The sequence below is a fragment of the Lepidochelys kempii genome, chromosome 3 (genome assembly GCF_965140265.1).
Source record: "Lepidochelys kempii isolate rLepKem1 chromosome 3, rLepKem1.hap2, whole genome shotgun sequence".
NCBI lineage: Eukaryota > Metazoa > Chordata > Testudines > Cheloniidae > Lepidochelys > Lepidochelys kempii.
Genome location: NC_133258.1, coordinates 115,080,088 through 115,099,778, shown reverse-complemented (window position 1 = coordinate 115,099,778; position 19,691 = coordinate 115,080,088). Strand labels below are relative to the sequence as shown.

The 19,691-nt window shown below is 39.4% G+C and overlaps 1 protein-coding gene across 11 annotated transcripts in view; it reads right to left on the bottom strand.

Moving 5' to 3' along the window:
* ESR1 (estrogen receptor 1) overlaps positions 1-19,691 on the bottom strand; it is a 258,838-nt gene that overhangs the window by 33,552 nt on the left and 205,595 nt on the right. For all 11 annotated transcript variants that reach the window (XM_073337674.1, XM_073337671.1, XM_073337679.1 and 8 more), the window contains one exon: positions 4,574-4,712. In XM_073337674.1, coding sequence (XP_073193775.1) covers positions 4,574-4,712 — 139 coding nt within the window. The remainder of the gene's footprint in view (positions 1-4,573; positions 4,713-19,691) is intronic.

Sequence of the window (19,691 nt, the reverse complement as noted above, 5' to 3'; positions counted from 1 at the left end):
CTGTACTTAATATGCCCTAGTTGAGGGGCAAATAATTACCACCCAAGATACTGTGGTGCAGGTGTTTACTTACTGCTTGTATACTTTTCTATCATTGTTGCTGTGTTTTTCCTAATTGATGCTGTGTTCCCTCTCCTCTTAATAAAAAAAGTTTTGTTTTTTCTGTTATGCACAGACTTAGTGCTTGAGAGAGGGGAAGAATTTTGACTTAGAGTTGTACCAGAGTGGTATTTACTGTTCTTGAGCTGGTTCCGTTTTGTAATGTTACATTTCCCTCCCAAATGACAATGAGCTAGGGGTCAGATCTAACAAATTTCAGTCCTGTTCTAGTGACATCTTTAAGATCTATTTTCTTGGGCACCATCCAGACTAGCAATATCTGCCTTGTCCTGTGGAGAGCTAAGCATCTCCCCTTTTCAACAGCTGAAAGCATCTGTTTCTAGCCAGGCCTGTTCATGAGATATAGTCCTAAAAACAGCACATCATTCAGAAGAACCATGTACATGTCATATGACTTTTTGTGAAGTGTGTCTATTTTTCTACTTCACAATAAGTATTAACTGAGCTCCTCTAAAGGGGTCAGCTATCACTTTAAAATTGCACTTATTGTACCAGTCTTTCCTATTATTTTAACCCTTATAGAGATATCTGTCTCATTCGTTACACTATCAACAGTGCAACAACAGAAACAGATTCTTGTTTGTACAATTGCTTCCTAACTTCCAAAAATAGCCTTCTTTGCTCTTAAAGTCCATTGCTATTGCTGCCCGGGGAGTGGCCAGGGAAATGGCTCATGGGAGCGATCCACCCAGGGAACGAGGATAGAGAAGAAAATGTTACCTGTCAATGCAGACCTCCTCTTCTCTGAATGTTTCCACTCAGTTCCTCCTCCTCTCCAATTAGCTAAAGGGAGGATCAGAAGTACTTTGGCTCTGCTCTCTATTTTGTAAATGTTTCTCTGCAATTTTCTTAGAAAAATATCAAACGTAGAGCAGATGGATTCTTGGAAGGCAGATATGGACTTTACATTGTATTTTCCCCAATAATATTCTGTATTTTCTTTCCTGAAGTAACAAATTATACTGCTACTGTGCAAAGACTTAAGGACTATTTTAAAATTTTATTCTGTTCTCTTGATTTTTTTGTCCAGTATAAGCACTGGTGGAAATCTAAGTTTAAATGAAGAGATAAATTCCTGCTCCCCGTACAGAGAAACTGTTTTATACATTTCCTAATGCCAAAGCACACAGAAAGATGATGTGCTTCAATGGAAACTTAAGCAGAATAGGGCTATTTCTGAGGCAATAAATATATCTTTTTCCTGTTCTATTTCATAGTTATACTATTATATATTAGTATTTATACTGAGCTGCTGCTTAAAAGTACAAAAAACAAAACCTTGTTTCTTGCAGATTGCTCAGTGCTAATCCTCTGGTTTGCACCAGTCCTGTTGGATCAAACTTTATAGAGCAAGGCTGCTCCAAAGGCATGCAACAATTGGATGATGCTAATAATGTGCTATGCAATATGGAATAAGCCTGTGGAACTTATCAGCACAGGAAATTATTGAGGAAAATACATTCACAAGCTTTTCTTTAAATAGTTTTGGTGGATTGTGACCCAATCCAGCACCCAGGTATTCACACCCTACACACTATTGTAATAATCTCGGTACAAAGTATTCCTTGTGAAGTATCATTTGAAAACTAATAACTCACTGATCATTAATAGTCTTGTTTATTAAGAGATCTGGATATATGTGGGAATTATGACTAATATGTATTTAAACACCAGGCATGTCAAGGGGAGTTAGGAAACAGGTCTGTATTAAACAAAGGAATGTGGGTTTACCTCAGTTTACATACAAGCAGTAATCAGTACTATCAAGACAGCAGAGGGAGGAGATTGCAGGAAACAGAACAATCTGCATTTTAGCAAACACTAGTGGGGAGAGGGGGAACAGCACTGAGTTTCCTTCACCATCAGACTCCATGTCACCTTCCTTACAGATTGAATAAACTTTACTTTGAGGGGTAACCTTCAAAACAATCCATTTCAAAGGTTCACTGGACTATAAAAGGAAGGGGCAGAAAATACCAAGTGATCTCTTTCACCTAAGATGACAAAGGAACCAGAACTTTGGGGCTTCTGGAGGAAATCCTGACCAGGGTGGGGAAATCAGCCACCAGCTTATCTTGCTGGAACACTATGGGTCAGAAAACCCATATGAACAAAGCCTGTACTTTGCTAAATTAAGTTTTAGACTTTGTGACAAAGCTCTGTCCTTGTCTCCATGGGTCCTGCGTTTCCTGGTGGATTTCGCTAGCCTGAGAGGCTCACTGTGACCCTCCACGTAAGCCTTCCCTCTCTAAAGACAAGGGTCACAGTCTACTGAGCCATTTTCATCATAAGCCAGCGAGGGAGATGAGGAGAAGCTATCCTCCCTTGCACAGTCTCTGTTGTCTCCCAGTCTCAGTGACTAATGGGGGTGGGGGCAAAGGGGGGGAGCCTGGGCCTGCCCTCTACTCCGGGCTCCAGCCCAGGGACCCAAATAGTATCAGCTATGGTAGCTGACCTTTTAGAAACGTGTCCAAATCAACCTAGCATTCTCCCTGCCTTCTGGAAGGTTCTTAATTGGCCACAGGTGTCTTAATTGACTTTAACTTATCCTGGTACCAGGGATTTGTTTAGCCTGGAGCTAATATATCTATCTCCCACTACTTTTCTATAGCCATCTGGCCTTGCCCCATCACAACTTTTAAATGCATGTTTTCACTTTTCATTGCTTGCAACCATTTCTAACTTTCTCCTTTATACTTGGTCACTTAAAATCCTTCTTTCTTGTTGTTAATCAACTTGTTTTACTATTAATCTCAATGAACTGCACTGTTGTTAAGTAAAAAGGAATGTTAACTCCAGTCAATGTGACAAGCTGTTGGGTTTTGTCTGTTTAAAAGAGCAAACGGATCTCTGTATTCATCTGAATGTTGCAGGAGAGGGCTGGACACTGCAGAAAACACAGGTCTGGGAAAGTGTTGCAGTCACCTGTTAACATCAGCCAAGTTGGGTAAAGACAAGAGTGTGTCTGTAATAACAGCTGGCAGGCTGTTGTTTTCAAAGTAGTTGAATCAGAGCTGTACAGCACACAGAACATGGAGCACGTGCTGTCTGTCTGTGTGACCTAGGCAGAGCGCCAAAACTAGCAGAAGCATTTTGGGGCACTCAGGTTTATAATGCAAGGTGTGACACCACCTTTCACTGGTCTGAACTGTTCACCAGAACATGACATGTATATTCTAATGTTAGTTGTGGTGACTAGAAGATTATAAGTTTGAGAGTCTGTTTCTCTTCTCATTCACTTTTTTCAGCTCTTTGTATCTTTCTTAAAACATTCCTTTGGGGTTGAAACATGGTTGTTTTCATGAATATAAGGAAAGCACTTGAATTTACAGTACATTAGCTAGGATAAGTTTTAAGAAGTGTCAATTCTCACGCTTCAGTGCATGAAATTAATGCCAGCCGAAATCAACAAGAAATTCCCCACTTCTATAGAATTGTATTGCACAAGTAGATAGTTGTTTTTCCATCTCCCTTTGAAGTATGTAGTAAGAGACACTACGTTTCAGGATACTGGATTTGACAGGGTACTGATCTGTTTTTCTATAGCATTCCTGGGTCGGACCCTCCAGTCCAGCCAAGATGAGCCCAGAACAAGAGAGTAAAGGTGTGTGAGGGGGACAGGGTTGGGCCTGCTTTAAACCACTTTTACAGCTCAGACCGTGGAACAAATTAGAACATCCAGTGAGCTGTTTTAATTATGCTGCTGCCCACAGTCCCCAAGGAGACATTTGGCAGTCACAGTTGGCTGAACCACCAGTCACAGCTACTGTCATCTAACATGCCTTCCACACCTGGGATAAAGAAGAAGATAGCATAGGAGATGCTGCAGCAGCTGTACCACCCAAGTATTCCCCTATACTGGGTAAGTCCTCAAGCGGTCAATTAAGACAGCTTTTGGATTGTTTGGCACAACCAGACTAGCACAAAGCAGAGCGAGGTCTAGCATATGGTTTTCCTCTACCGTGGAAAAGTAGTCTCCTCTGAAATGGCAAGTGGCAGCCGTTTAATTGCACATAGCACTAGTATACAACTGGCTGAAACTTCAGGGGAGAATTTTTAGTAAGCAGAAGTAATAAACAAAATGGCTTCTGGTCAGGACACTGGATTCAGCATCCCTACCCTTGCCAAAAGCACAATGGACTCTTTAAGGACTACAAATGGCAAGTACCTTAGTTTTCTGCCTCCTTTGAAAGAAAGCACCTGCAGCAGGAGAGGAGGTTCTAACACCATACTAGCTCACCACTAAAAGTGCCATTTATTGAATCACCAACACCACTTCCAACAACACCTTTAGTGGCGTTCTTTAGCTGTCCCTCTTTCGATACAAACTAGGCCAGTCCTGCTTAGTTTATGAAATGCGATGGGATCTCAGAATCAGGTGGGATGGCTGGAGGCTAAAATGACTAAAAGTGGTAGAGATACATTCATTTAAATAAATAATAAGTAGACTAACCTGTCCAGTAATAGATTAGGTGCAAATAAGAGTTTTCCTGGATGTTCCATTGAACGCCAGACTAAGCCAATCATCAGTATCTCTAACCAGGCACATTCCAGTAGATGTACCTGATCATGGAGTGTTAAATCCACAAACCCTGAAAAAAATAAACAGGTTACAGGAGAACCATACTCTGTGTGAAAATAATAATTAAATATTTCTGTTAGTAAACCAAAGTATTTAGAAAATCAGACAACAGGATGTGTTAGAAGGCTTTGGGGTTGGGTTCTAGATGGTCTGAATTAAAAAAAAAAAAGTTAGTTCCTTGTTTTCATGTCTGACATAGCTACATATAGCAGTTACCATTTTTACCATGCATTTAGAAAATATGACAAATAAGCAAAACTGACTAATAGTATGCGATAATGGCTCTAATCACCAGAACCTGGAAAATTATGAACTTCATGGTAGAAAAAATGTTGTATGAGCTCTGGAGCAACTAAGCACCTTGTAAATGTTGAGTCTGTGCTTTTGCCTGACACAGTGCTACAAATATATTAGCAAGTACTTGTGAAAGCATAACTGCAGCTCCTGGATGCAACAATTTTCCTTTGTAGTAAGTTAATCCCTTCACCAGAGACATTGCAGTCTGTCTCTTACGACATGTTTGTGCAGCTCTTGGTGGGATGGAGACTGATATGAATGTGGCTTCTGAGTGCTACTTCAATACAAATAAATAAATAATAAAATACATAATAGAGAAAATGTCAGTAAGGAAATAAAAAAATAAATGGTAAAGAAAAAAAGCACATTGTCTGGGTAGTCGGGGATATACTAATGAGATACACAGCCTTTCAACTCCTATGGCCCTGATTTAGTTACACTGATGTAAAGCAGAATTAACTTCAATGTAGATATACTGGTGTAAAAACAGATTAGGCCCTATGTCACTGGTCGGAAGCAAAGTAGCTGCTTAGAGCAGTGTTTCTCAATGACCAGTCCGTGGACCGGCGCTGGTCCCCGAGATCTCCTTGGCACAGTTTAAAAAGGCAGCAAGCCAGTCCCTAGGAACAAAAAGGCTTAAAGAATGATCTTCTGCTTTGGTTGTCTGCCATTATCATCTGGTTGCCGAGTGAAATGAGTTGGTAAGAGTAATAGCTGTACACAGATGTTTATATCACAAAAACAAAACAATTGCACCCAATTATAATCATCACAGTAGATACACCCAAACTTTACTGAGTATGGAGACTGAATCATCTCACTCCTAGAAGTTGTCTCTTCTAGGACTGCAGTAAACTGGTAGGGCAGTGAGGAGAAGCATCCACTACTATTGCCCTTGCTGTACGTGTTCTGTGGCTAGAGGACTTCAGTTTCCAGGTCTGACAACTGGGCTCGTTTCATAAGCACTATATTCAGTCCAAAGGAAAAAATAACATATTGGTTGCATAATATAACCTACTAGATGAGACAAAACATATGCTGGAAGATATAAAGATATACAACAACATGAACTGAACAAAAAGAGACCATCTACAAAATAACATATCTATATATGCTTCATTAAAAGATTCGTAGATTCCAAGGCCAGAAGGAACTAGTGTGATCATCTAGTCTGATCTCCTGTATAACACAGGCCACAGAACTGCCCCAAAATAATTCCTAGAGCAGATCTTTCACAAAAACATCCAATCTTGATTTAAAAATTGCCAGTGATGGAGACTCCCCAACCTTGGTAAAATTTCCAGTGGTTAATTACCCTCACAGTTAAAAATGTGTGCCTTATTTCTAGTCTGAATTTGAAATTCCAGTCTGAATTTATAGAGAGATATTGATAATATACAAAATACATAGCAATTCTCTTGAAACAAATGTTATTTATCATTTTTATATAGTTCTCTCCAATACAATGTAACTCTGATCTGAACACTTGAACCATACTGCTGATCTTTACCACTGTGAAATATTTTTAAAGATTTTATAAATGATTCATACTTGCACATTAAGGCACACAGGTTACATGATAAACAGCCTTATTAACCACGTAAGTGTTCTTGGCTTTCAGATAATATTCTCAGTAGAAGTAAATGAATAATCTCTAAGTAATATACTGTATGTAGTCAGTAGCATAGAATTGGTTTCTCTCTCTCTTCACTACACTGAGATGTCTAAGAAACGAGCATTGTATTTAACTCCATGTTTCAAACTGTTTGTTGTGTTAAAACTGTGGTTTTGAATTAGTACATAAAATAAAGAGGAAAAACAACAACAGATATGGTTCATAGAAAATAAAAAATATGTTTACATCTTTCCCTCAAAGCACTGAACTATGGATTTGTATGTAATGCTGTTGAGTGTTAAACAGGTCTGTTTGTGAGCTGCATCCTACTTAAATTGTTGGTGAACTTGATTATATACAGGTCCCTTTCAGATATGACAAACGGGCTGAAGTGGGCCAGCTCAGCCAGCTTGGTACGCTGCGCCTGTTTTGGAGGATGGAATCTTGGGTCTAAAAATCTAAGCTTTCGTTTTTTTAAAAAAGTACGTTTCTCCCGCTTTGAACATTCTCTTTGCAACCATCAACTGTGCACTGATACACTGATGTCTGCCTGAATTTGTAGACAGCCTAAAACAATAGAGCTGAAGCCTAAACATGAACATTGTTAACTATCACAGTTCTAACCAAAGCATGCAAGAACGAACACAGATAAAAATAACCTGATGTCACTGCATGCAGAGTATGCAAGGAAGAAGAAGAATGGGCAGACTATGAAAACTACCTAGTGTAAGTTGTGTGTCTCATTTTAGTGCCTCCGGCTGGTGGTACTTGGGTTGTAAGCAATAACTTGGAAGAGGACCACTACTTTTCTTTTCCAGTTTACCCCCCTGATTACCATTATTTCAAATTCCCATTCAGCATATTAAAAGCCAATTATATCGCTACCATTTCATGCTGTCCCACAATGGAATGCTTCTAAGAAAAAGAATATGCTTCAGACAATTTGAATTTTTTACAATTGTCCTAATCCACTACACTGTAAAACTGTGGTAGTTTTACAGGACTTTGATTGCCAGATTTTTGGCACTCCTGTAAAGCCAGAGCCATATTTCACATTTGGATTCAACCTAAAAGCAAAAACAAACAAAGCCACCACTTCCTTTTTGAAACTCAGCAGCGTAATAAGTTAAGTAACAACAATAGCATCTCACATAGCTCTTTTCATTCCAAACGTTCCCAAATCCTTTAATAAAACATAAGAAACAACTTCACCCACCTCAGAAATACAGCCATTGCTATTGTGGAACACAGTTATTGCTTAGGAACAGAGTAACTAGAAATGAGCAAATGTCATGGAACTTAAAGTTTTGTGAACTGTTTATTGGGTTTGCAAAATAGGAGTTGTAAGCCTTTTCTTCCTGTTATTTCCACTTATTTTATTCGATTTTTAAAAAAACCCAAACCACATGTTTTTCAAATGAAAGGGAGGCCTCTGCTAAGAGTTAGTGATAGAAAACAATGTCTCAATGCTAGACTGCCCTTTATAGAGTGTTTATTTTTTTCCCCCATTAGAATTTCTTTTTCTCTGATCCATTTCTCACATGCTCTGTCTTTGTTTTTCACTCTGCCTATTTTCTGCTCGATTTTTAACCCTATTTATTCCACTGGCTGTGTTTTGCTCCCCCTTTGCTCCCCCATCCGCACGTCAGAGCAATAACATTCAATTTTGAACTGAATTTTGAAACCGAAAAAGGACAATTAGGAAAAAAGTTTGCTTATCCCTAGCAGCGAGTCTACATGACATTTAAAGACAGGAAGCAACAAAGCGCTTACTAAATAAAGCACTTTGCCAGATCTATAGATTGGGATACTGCATTACTTTTTTTCATTACCGGCACTCAAAATGTATGGCGTATATTTGTAAAATCCCATTTTTGGCTACATTAATGTTGTTGAAGTCTGACAGTGAAATTCTTCCAGATTCTAAATATCTCATTTTGGTGCTTTAAAAAACAAACAAACCAAAATAAAAAAAACCTCTCCACTGCTGACAAATTAATAATAAGCTATAAAATCAGCTCAGTTCTGACTGCAAATAGAGCTGTCACAGGCTCCAGTTGACACAGACACACATAGTCCATACGCTATCAAGTAGAAGGCAGCAGTATATGTCACATACACCAGCTGATATGTTATACCTTACACCAGAGAGCAGCAGGCAGAGCATGTTAAAGCAGCTGCAAAGCAATGGAGTGGAAGCAATACAATATTCCTTCACTGACAGACTGGAAAAAATGGAATAAGACTGTGGAATCAAAGTTTGCAGGTCCCACCATCTGAAAACCGACAGAGAGTAGCCCTACATGGTGGGAGGAAGTACATACCTCTGTAGACTCTCATAACCTTCTCTATTTAGCATTTGGAGCATTGCTACTGGAGGAAGTGTCACCATGAAAGTATTTCAAGGTAGTTGGGAAGGCACCCAACCATTTCAGTGGCTGCTGGGGTAGAATTTATTCCCAAGCTGACTTCATGGAAGATGCTTGTGCACAAAGTTGTTTTGTTTTGACACAGCACTATGTAGTGCCCAATTGGTTTTCATTTATTGTTACACGGATGCATTCACATTCATTTAAATTTGATTCAGAATAAGAGAAATAATGTGTTTGCTGAACTGCGAGTGCAAGAAACTCTTCCACTGTTCCAAATTCCTTGACAAAGGGCACTTGTCAGTGTGTTTAAGGGACAACAACCACTTGTATGTTGGAACACACATCTCCACTATCAGGCTTGCAGGTGAGTTTGTGCTTTTCTGTTGGAGCTTTTCTGATACCTGCATCTTGCTTATGAACAGTGAGGGTGTTTTAAACACAAATGTGAAGCAATCCAGCCAGGAGCTGGTTTTTAAGAGTCCAATCCACAAAACCAATGGATTCAGATTTCTTCAGCGTTTTATACAAAACCATGCTCCTATTCAAGTCAGTGGCAAAACTCCAATCAGTTTCAACAGGGAAGGATCAGACCCTATACATTCATTTTAAGATACTATTGACTTGCTTTACATCATTTGTATGTACAGCCCCCTCAAGGTCTGACAGACAACATGTTATCTAGAACATCTTTCTCCATTACTGCTTGGTGGAGGGGGTTGCAGAAAAGGGTATTAAACTTTCAAAAGATCTGCATAATTACAACGCAGAAGGAGCTTTCATTTATTTACTTATTTTACTTTTAAGGGGTCAGTGGAGGAATTTTTCCAGTGTGGCCTATGGAAAAGCTAAATTAGATAATACCTTAGAGAAATCGTGGACGAGTTATCGTCACTAAGTACAAGAGGTTTAGACTTGAAAGCATATGGGTGCTCTTCAAACCTAAATGCCCTCCACAGAAGGCCTTAAAAGTAGTGTGATAAGATTATAAGATTCCATATTTTTTTCAGCTATCTTTCACTTCTTCTGAAGATTGTGGAGAGTCTGCTATTTGGGGAATAAAGAAGGGGGAAAATGAACGAAAGCCATACAAACAAGGCTCTCTGTCTACATATGCAAAAACAATCCCATTCATTGCTTTCGCACCACAAGGAGGATCATTACAGTGAACTTCTACCATTTCTTAAAAAACAGACAAAGGCTCAGCAGATGAAACGTATAAACGTTCTCTCTCAGTAGGAAACAATACTAATAAGTCATCCTCAGTTTATACTCTGATGCAATTATAAATATATCTGATTTTCTTAATTTTTATATCATGGATCATCACCACGGTCTCTAAGGTACAGATGTTAGTTAAAAAAATTGCAAGTGTGTGACACCTGCCACATTAACATAAATATCCTGAAGACTCATACTCCAGTGGGGGAGAGAAAAAGGCAAAGCAAAGCAAAGCAAAGCAAAAAACACAATCACATACGAAGTTTCAAGCAGACCTTAAAAAGACCAGCCTTTAGCCTCATCCCTCAGTTCACACAAGATCACGTTAATGGTCTTGTGAGTTCTTGTTAAAAGAAATACATTATTTGCAGTTCTTATTTTTTCTCTTCCATAACTTATCCAGTAATGCTGAAGGTCAAACTTTATTCCTATCCCCAGGATCCATCAATCCATCTTCTAGAACATATCACTCTGGCTCTTAATTCAACACAGTGTTATTTTTTGGGGGGGTCAAGAACAGATATAGACAAAGTGATTTGAATAAAGTAAGAATCTAAACCTTTGCCCAAAACCTGAACCAAAACTTTGGTCTTCTTTTTTCCCTTCTAATTAATGTTTCTATTTTTTATGGCCCCTGCCTTTCCAGGCTCTAGCCAGGCCAAGAACTGCTAAAAATTTCACAATACACTATTTCTAGCCCAACGAAAATGGGAAATACGACAAATATTTTCAGAAACCCTACTCTTCTGAGATGTTCAGCCCGTTTTGCATTCCTAAAGAGTTTTGGATTGTTCAAGTCCTTAGGCAGGAGGAGCGAACAGTGTGTGCAACTTAGGTAAGTAATCACAAAGGAACTATTTTGGAATCTTCTGGCCAGTTTTCCCTCATCTCCCAACACAGTTTGTAGCAGAGGGTGCACTAAAACTACACTTGCCTGCAATACTCCCTGAATAGGCCATTACACCATCAGGGAACACCAAATTGCAGTATGCTCCAGCTCTAGCAGAATGCCAGCCAGGGATTCCTCCAGAGTAGTTTACCACTTAGGGTAGCTTTTTGGCCTCTTTGCCAAACCACAGCAAGGCAAAGAACTAGTATTAGACCAAAGGTGTATATCTGAGCAGAACCAAATATCCAACCCCTTTGGGTTTTCCACTCACTAGCCAAGAAGTTTTTCCCTCACTAGGATTCCAACATTAATATCAAAAGTAAATAAACATCCGTCAACGGCTTCCAACTTCACTGGATTCTAGAACTGTAATTTCTTGGGCATTGGTGTTCACTAATAACTCCTGGGAAAATGTCAGAAGCAGCAACATTTCTGGTGAGTGAAGGGAACAAAGTACTGGGGAGTCAACCTTTCTAATGATAGATAAACCCTCTGTTGCTCTGGCTGAGATGAAGTATGTTGTCCCACCATATCCCAACCTGCTCCGCCTAAGGCCAGGAAGTAAAAGGAAGTACATAAATTGTCCTCAGTCTGTAGGCTGCCTCAGTTACTGGTGTGAAATAAGGCAAACAGGCAACTTTTCATATGTAAATTAGACTGCAATGGGCATAATTTCTAATGATCAAAGAGCCATTCAGTGGGCCATAAAAAAAAAGAAAAGAAAAGCAATTAGGAAAAAATTATTTAAAATAATCTTTGTATCCTTTTTATCATCTGCTGCTTGACTGCTGGACATTGTCCCTTGCTTATTGCTGCTCCAGGCCATAATACATATGAAAATATTGCATCAAATCTTCCCAAAATTAATGACATATGACAGTTCAGATTTCATCTATCATCTGCTGTATCAAACCAAATTCTCCTTTCTTTGAGGATCCATGCAAGACATGGGATTTTTATACAAAAGACAAAAATTCTTGATTTTGTTCCCTTTGTATAGAACTTTCTAACGAGCCCAATATGAAATACTTAAAACAACCTGTGTTCATCTTCACTATACTAACATAAACACTTAAAAAACCCCCAACAAACAACAACAAAAAAAAACCAGGAAATTCAACGGTAAAGCTGCCCCTCTATCCAAAGCCCATCGCACTGTGCCCAAGCTACGCAACAGGACCTGCTGAGACAACTTAATATAGAATTTCCTGGCTTTTGTCTATAAGGTCTTCAAATCAACAACAAGAGGTCTCTTATAATCCATACACTGTAGAAGACATTACCATCCAGGGACTTCAGAGAAATCTGAGATATGGTCAATTTTTCACATACTTTGGTATTCATTATAACAAACTATTGTTATTTGCAGCATTGAAAGTTTTGAAAAACAGCATTACACATGAACAGAAGCTGCTTTCTACTCGTTTAACAGTTATTCAACCCTTCAAAATCAGGTACAAAAGGCATCCATCTACATTGGGAACAAAGCTCTATGGAAATGAGGCAGATACACAATGGTGGAGGGAGGAGGGGGAAGATGGTTATGAGGTAACATCCCTTAACGAGTAGCTACCATAGCCCCAGCACACACATGAAGAAATGGTGAGATTATATAGACTAAAATAGATCTAGTTAGATGAATCCGACATCCTGGGAAGAACTACTCTCACAGCAAGCCCCTCTCTCAGGAAAAAGTGAGCAAAAGTAAAAATAGCATTGATTTCTATTAAACACTGGTCCACATTGAAGGATTCACATAGCACAAGCACCAGTGAGGGGACCAACTTCAGCAAGGCAAGTAAACCAGCTGTGCCAGCAATGGCCCAGGAACCATGGAGACAGAGGAGTGATGCTTGCCTGGGGGTAGGAACAATCAGAAACCTCACCACCTTCCACTCAAGTGTAAGGCACGTTTCTTTGACCTTGCCTTCTGTAACATACATACGTAAGAGCCTACATATTTTAAAAAAATAAATAAATCCTACCAAAACAGGACGTGCCTCAGCACACCTTTCTCCTTCTGGGGAGAGGCTGAGAACAAGAACAGAAGTTTTTTAATGCATTACTGGAAGGTGCTCAGATAGTCCCTTGATGAGCATGGTATAAGAATCTATTCAGAACAGAACAGAAACAAAACCAGCTTCAGTTCTTAAAAGGAGATGTGCCAGGAGAAGATACGCTCCAATCGCTTTAGATAATTTTGATTTTTACACATTGCTTTCCCCCTCATGTTGTATATTCTCTACCATGAATTGCAAGTGCCTTGAGGAAGAGAGAGTTTTCCTGTAAATGTTGTACAGCATCAAATACACTGTCAGCACTCAAATACATACAGAATAATTATTATTATTGAAGGTCAATGGTGGCTTTGAAGTTATCAACAGTGGTCTTCTTAGCGTACGCTCAATGTGCCTCAGGTGGCACATGACTAGGATTAATCACCAAATTTGGTCTGCTGGTTGGATCATTAGCTTCCCCGGCCCAGTCACTGTTGGGGAGTGCAATGTGAACACTGATCCATGCGCCACAATCAATGGTGGTAGGGAGATACTGAAAGTGCAGACTCAGATTCTAAGACAAGGGTGAGGCTAAAGAAATGGCTTATTTTTACTCACTTTATCTCAAAATGTTGGGGATGAAAGGGCTGTTTTGTTTCTGGGGCCTCCATCCTAGAAACATTTATGCATGTGCATTACTTTGATTGTCGCTCTAGAATTCAGTGGGACAACACACAGACCTGATCCTGACCCACTGAAGTCAATGGAAGTTTTATCATTGACTTCAATGGTGGCAGGATCTGCCCCACAATGCATAAAGTTAAGCATACACTTAAGTGTTTAATGCCTCAATCTGCAATGATGGTTAGTAACTTAGCATTTATACTGTGCTTCTCATTTTCAAACTACTTTCTAGTAACTGACTAATTAAAGAGCTGATCCTGCAAAGACTTACGCATATGCTTAACTCTCTGCATGGGTGTAGTCTCATACTCAGGTACATAAAGTTAAGCCTGTGTATGATTGTGACCAAAAAGCCCAATTCTCTTGCAGCAGCAATTTTCCCATTGACTTCAATGGGAATAGGATCGGGCCCTTGATCTTTCTATATATTCTGTTCTTTATGTAGGATTTAAAAAAAAAAAAAAGTTTCGTGTTTTTCATTGGAGGGGGGGAGAAATATCTCTGCAGGTCACCATGAGGCTAAGTGTGAACCATAACTTAATTTCCTGGCTTTTGTCAGCATGTTTCACAATGTTTAATTTGACTGAAATGTACTTTCATTTGGCAATGCATTCATTTTGTTAACAAAAGAATATTCCAGAAAGTGCATTAACATGACCATCTTGTACAAATATATTAAGGCTTTCCATCAGGGCAACATCATAAAAATACTTAGCACTCACACAGCACTTTATATTTTCAAAGGGCATTAAATATTATTAACTGCATTTTACCGATGGAGCACAGACAGGTTAAGTGCTCTGTGCAGGGCTGCAAAACGAGTCAGTGGCAGACCAGGATTAGGATTTAGACATGTCTGGCTCCCAGGTACCAGACTCCAATCCTCTAAAATCTTCAAACTGTAGAACTGTCTTTGAAATCTAGTTCACCTTCACTCTGGTCTTTGTGAATCAATTAAAGGAACAAATAAAGTCAAGAGAAACCAAACTGTTCCTAAAGACCAGATGAAAGCTTCACCATATGAGAACTGGGAGTAACTGATTTTAAAATGTGAGCAGAAAGTCCTGGCTGGAATGAAATAAAGGCACACAGATTATTCTGTACAACACCTTCATTAATATGGGCAAAGTAACTGAGAATCATTGACCCAACTTCCCCCTCCACCCCAAAGAAAATCTTTTGGAGTATTTATAAGGTAACTCCCTTCTCTTCATTTGTCAGTATAATAATGCCTGCATCTGTAAATTTTTACTCCATGCATCTGAAGAAGTGGGTTTTTTACCCACGAAAGCTTATGCCCAAATAAATTTGTTAGTCTTTAAGGTGCCACTGGACTCCACCAGACTCCTCGTTGTTTTTGTGGATACAGACTAACACTGATACCCTTCTGATATGTAAATTGGTTATTTTTAAAGATTATTTGTTAGTAAAGGCTGACAACTTGCCAGTAAGAGTTTGTTATAACTGTATTTATAAAGGTAAAAGGAATTGCTATATTTTGCCTCTAACAACAATTATCTTGATATAACAAAGATCAGTAAAATGATGTTCAGTCAAATATAACGATATTTTGCCTGCCTCTGCTGGTCTGCCTCTGCTGTGTCCCTAATCTAGTTGTCCAGGACTCATGCTAGGTTTTGATGAATGTATCACCTTCTTTCCTCTATTTATTCTTTCTTTCCCTTTAAGGTTGTCCATTTTCCTTAGGAAATTCAGATTTACAATCCAAATGGATAAGGCCTTGGTTGCCCACAATGCAACACAAGCCTGATGCTTCTCCACTGAAGTCAACAAAAACAAACAGCCAATGGCAAAACTCACACTGGCTTCAGTGGTACAGGAGCAGCTCTCCTTTCTCCTCCCTGGATGCTTGGTACTGTACAATTACTCCAGGTTTCAGTCCAGTTGCAGGGAGCCTTTGTTTTATTGATTAGTAGATGTTTGGTACAGCTACAAGTGGGTTCAGGTGCTTCACTGAGAATTCAATGTGTTTTATCATTTAATTAGATCAGAGGTTCTCAAACTGTGGTCCGTGAGCTCCATTCAGGTGGTCCGCGGATAGTTCCCTCTAAGGTGAGTGCCTGGGCAGCCGCGCACGAGAGAATGAAGGGCCACCCGCCTAATTAGTGGAGCTGCGCAGGTGTGGCTCCACTAATTAGGTGCCTGGACTCTGGAGAAGACACAAATGTAAGGTGAGGTGGTGGGCTTGGAGTGGGAATAGGGAATAGGTGAGAGGGGGCAGTGGGTGAGAAGAGGTGGTGGGGGGAATTTGGACATGCAGGGCTGCCGTGGCCAGCAAAAGAGTCAACTTTCCTCAGCTCCAGGGCTGCCGGGAAGAGATGGCCCTCCTCCCCAGCCTCAGCTCTGTGGCGGGGAAGAGACCCCCTCCTTTCCAGGCCCAGCTCAGGGCTGCCACGGCAGGGGAGAGAGGGAGAGACCCCCCCTCCTTCCCAGCCCCAGCTTGGGGGCTGCCAAGGCACAGGAGAGAGGGCACATCCATCACATTAGAAAGGTAAGACTACTGATATTGAAATATGAGATGTGTGCTTTTATTTGTAGAACAAAAACCATTAATTATTATAAAGGGTTTTTTTAATATAGCGGTTTCATCCAAAGCACTTTACAGTAGTTAGCTAATGGTATAAACAACATTTGGAAAGATCATTAAGTGGTCTGCCAAGACCCTCAGCAATTTTCAAGTGGTCCACGAAAAAAAAGTTTGAGAACCACTGAACTAGATGAGTTACTAGAAGGCGAGTCTGTGTTCCAGCAGTGGTCTAAATCAGAGGCTGATAAATGCTAAGGTTAAGATAAGGGGTTTAGTTTTGTAGTTGTTACAGACCATTATTTGAGCAAAACCTTTCATTCTAGTACTATTCTCTTATCACTCATATGCCAAATATAAAAGAAAGTGGCTATTCAACTCCCTTTTCTCACAGAAGGGAACAAAATGAAGTTGGCTACAATGGAGTCCTTCATGGTCCTTTTTTTAAACTTTAAGAAGAGTCCCCTTTAGGTTTCAAAGGGACACTTTTCAGCATGCACAATGATCAAAATGGCTTTTTTAAACCAAAAATCAGCCTACAACAACAGCTGTCTAGTTTTCCTCCTTTCATGGGCTGCACCTTCACTAACCATTTTCAGAAATCCCCCGATGGGCTGGCACAGATTTAGCAATGGTGTGAGCACTACCAGAGACCAGCTACAGGTGTTCTGCTACTAGGTTATTTTGATCTGCTCAGAGCAGGTTGGATGACACCATGCCACAAGACCAGCGTACACTAATACATCCATTTTTGCTAGCACTGGTGGAGCTGCACTGATTCTAGACGAACAGAGAATTTCTGAAAAAAGCTCAAATACGGACACAGGCCTGGAGGGTGCCCATGTTACACATGTGGAAGGCTGTGCAGCTGAAAGGCTTTGGAGAAAGTGTAGACCGGTTGGCAGAGCATTAGACTAGGACTCAGAAGACCTAGATTCTGTTTCTGGCTCTGCCAATAGCATCCTGTGTGACCAAAATAGGCAAGTCACTTCACCTCTGTATGCCTAGGTTTTCCCATATATACAATAGGGATAAGGATACTATCCTCCTTTGTCAAATGCTTTGAGATCTACTGATGAAGAGTGCTATGGTATTATAAGACAGTTCTCTGAATGTGTGTCAATAAGATTTTTTTTTATATATATTTGCCTTATTTTCCCTTTCAGGAAATACTGATCAACTTTAGAAATTCTACTTACTATTTATTCCTACTGCAGTAGCAGTTAGAGACCAAAATCATGACTGGGGCTATGTTCTTCTTGTTTCTCTACCAAACCAAAAAGTACCATTTCTGCACTGAGGAATGTACAGTGTAACAGTAAAAGAAACATATGATAGGTAGGGGAGATGGACAGACATACATGCACGTGCGCACACATGTTTAAAAACATTTAAATAGATAAAAGTCATTATTAGTTACCCCATCTGTCAATGAACTGAATTCATTTCTACTGTTACATATCTAAAAGTGAACAACTCGGTTGTTCCAACTTATTTTAAAATGTTGGTTTTGGGTAAAATTCTCAAAAGCACATAAGTGACTCAGCAACCTAAGTCCCATTTATTAGGTGTTAAGGTATGAAAATAGGACTGAGTCACTTATGTGCTTTTGAAAATTTTACCCCATCCCTTTTTCTATTTTTTTCCTTTTTAAACCTCTGTTTCCATATTCTCCTCTATTTTAAGCCTTTGCCTATTTCTGTTTATTTTGAACCTCCACCTGGGCCTAGTTTTTCCCTTTTAAAATCACTAGAGCATCTACTATCTGTATTTTTTGGAAGCTTAAGTTTCAGTTTGGTTTTTAACACCTGTTTGTGAGTATAATCACTTTCCATCTGTTGAAAGAACTGAGAAAAATGACAGGTACGATTTTTTATTATTATTCTTCATAGTAAAACCAAAAAGATGACGACACTTTACTAAGCTTTCTATCCCACAGCACATTTCAGTCTAATATCTACTGTGATTATCTCTGAACCCATCAGTAATCATTTCAGGTATGGCAATAAATGGGACAAACAGAAAAGTGGATTCTTTTGCAATCCAAAGCGGGGGTGAGGGGGTGGAAAATAACTGTCAGGCAGCTGAAGACTAAAACAGCTTCAAGACTACAATTAGAAACTGTTCAGAACATAATGTACTGTACCCAAGAAATGAAGCATAACCTCAGAGTTCATGGTCTGGTCGTTCTTTTTAGTCATTAGAAAATGAAATCAGTCTTCCACTAAGACACCTGCAGCCATTTAAAATCTTGCTATGGCTGAATTTTGGAAAATTCCTCCTGCTTATTGCATGTATGTATGTCCACAATACCAACCAAATATATATTATATTTTTTTCTCTCTCTCAAAATAACTGCATTGGCTTGAAAATGTCACCCAAAGCAGAAAAAAAATATCTGGGCTTTAAAATGTAGCAAGTGTAAGATTTAAATGTCAACTAGAGATATTCTTCTTGTCATCAGAAAGTATAAATGAGAAAATAATCCTTTTATAATCTTTATAAAACAGTTTCATTCCCCCAACTCCCAAACAATTGGTTTTGAATAGAATCCAACCTCTGAAAAATTGTCCAAGGAATCATGAGGACACATCAAAGAGAAAAGAGACAGCAAAATTAATTGCAGCAATTTCCTTTATCCACTGCAATAACATGAGCACTTTAGCTGCTGTGTGGGAGCGTCACAATCTAAGAGCACAGGGGAATACATAAGGGGAAGATTTAGAAGTTGGAATGCAGCTGACCATTTGTATTCATTTTCCTGTCTAGTAAAACTTCAGTTAACAAGCAGCATGTACCCAGAAAACACATCACTCACCTATCAAGCTCCAGCTTCTTTTGCTGTGAACTACCTCTTGTTGAACAAGACCTGTTGAAGACCCTGGCACCTGCCAAGCCTCAAACAACCAATGAAACTTGTGGTGAATGAAAATCCTTTGCAGGCATATACAACACAGTTATTCTAACTGCAGAAATCTGCCTTTTATTTGTTAACAGTAAGTGCCCACACATACATTGAAGCTACAACTGGCCGGAAGTTTTCCAATTGAATGTTTTTCTATTAGAAAATACCAATTCAACCACATCAAGACATTCTGTAGGAGTGTGCTGATTTCACCAAGGGTCTGACTTAAACCTTCTCAGCATCCCACCTGAATTCCCATTCCTCAGGAAGATTAGAAATTTCTCTTTTTCCAGTTTTCAACCAGCTCTAATTGAAAATGATTCCCAATTCAAGTGAAAGCCCAAAATTTTACTCACAATGCAAACTACAGAAAAAGTTATATCAAGTGTATTTTAATGTATATTTTCAGGTGCCACTGCATTTCCTGGTTTTGGTCAGGACAGGAAAGTGAAATAACAAAATACCAA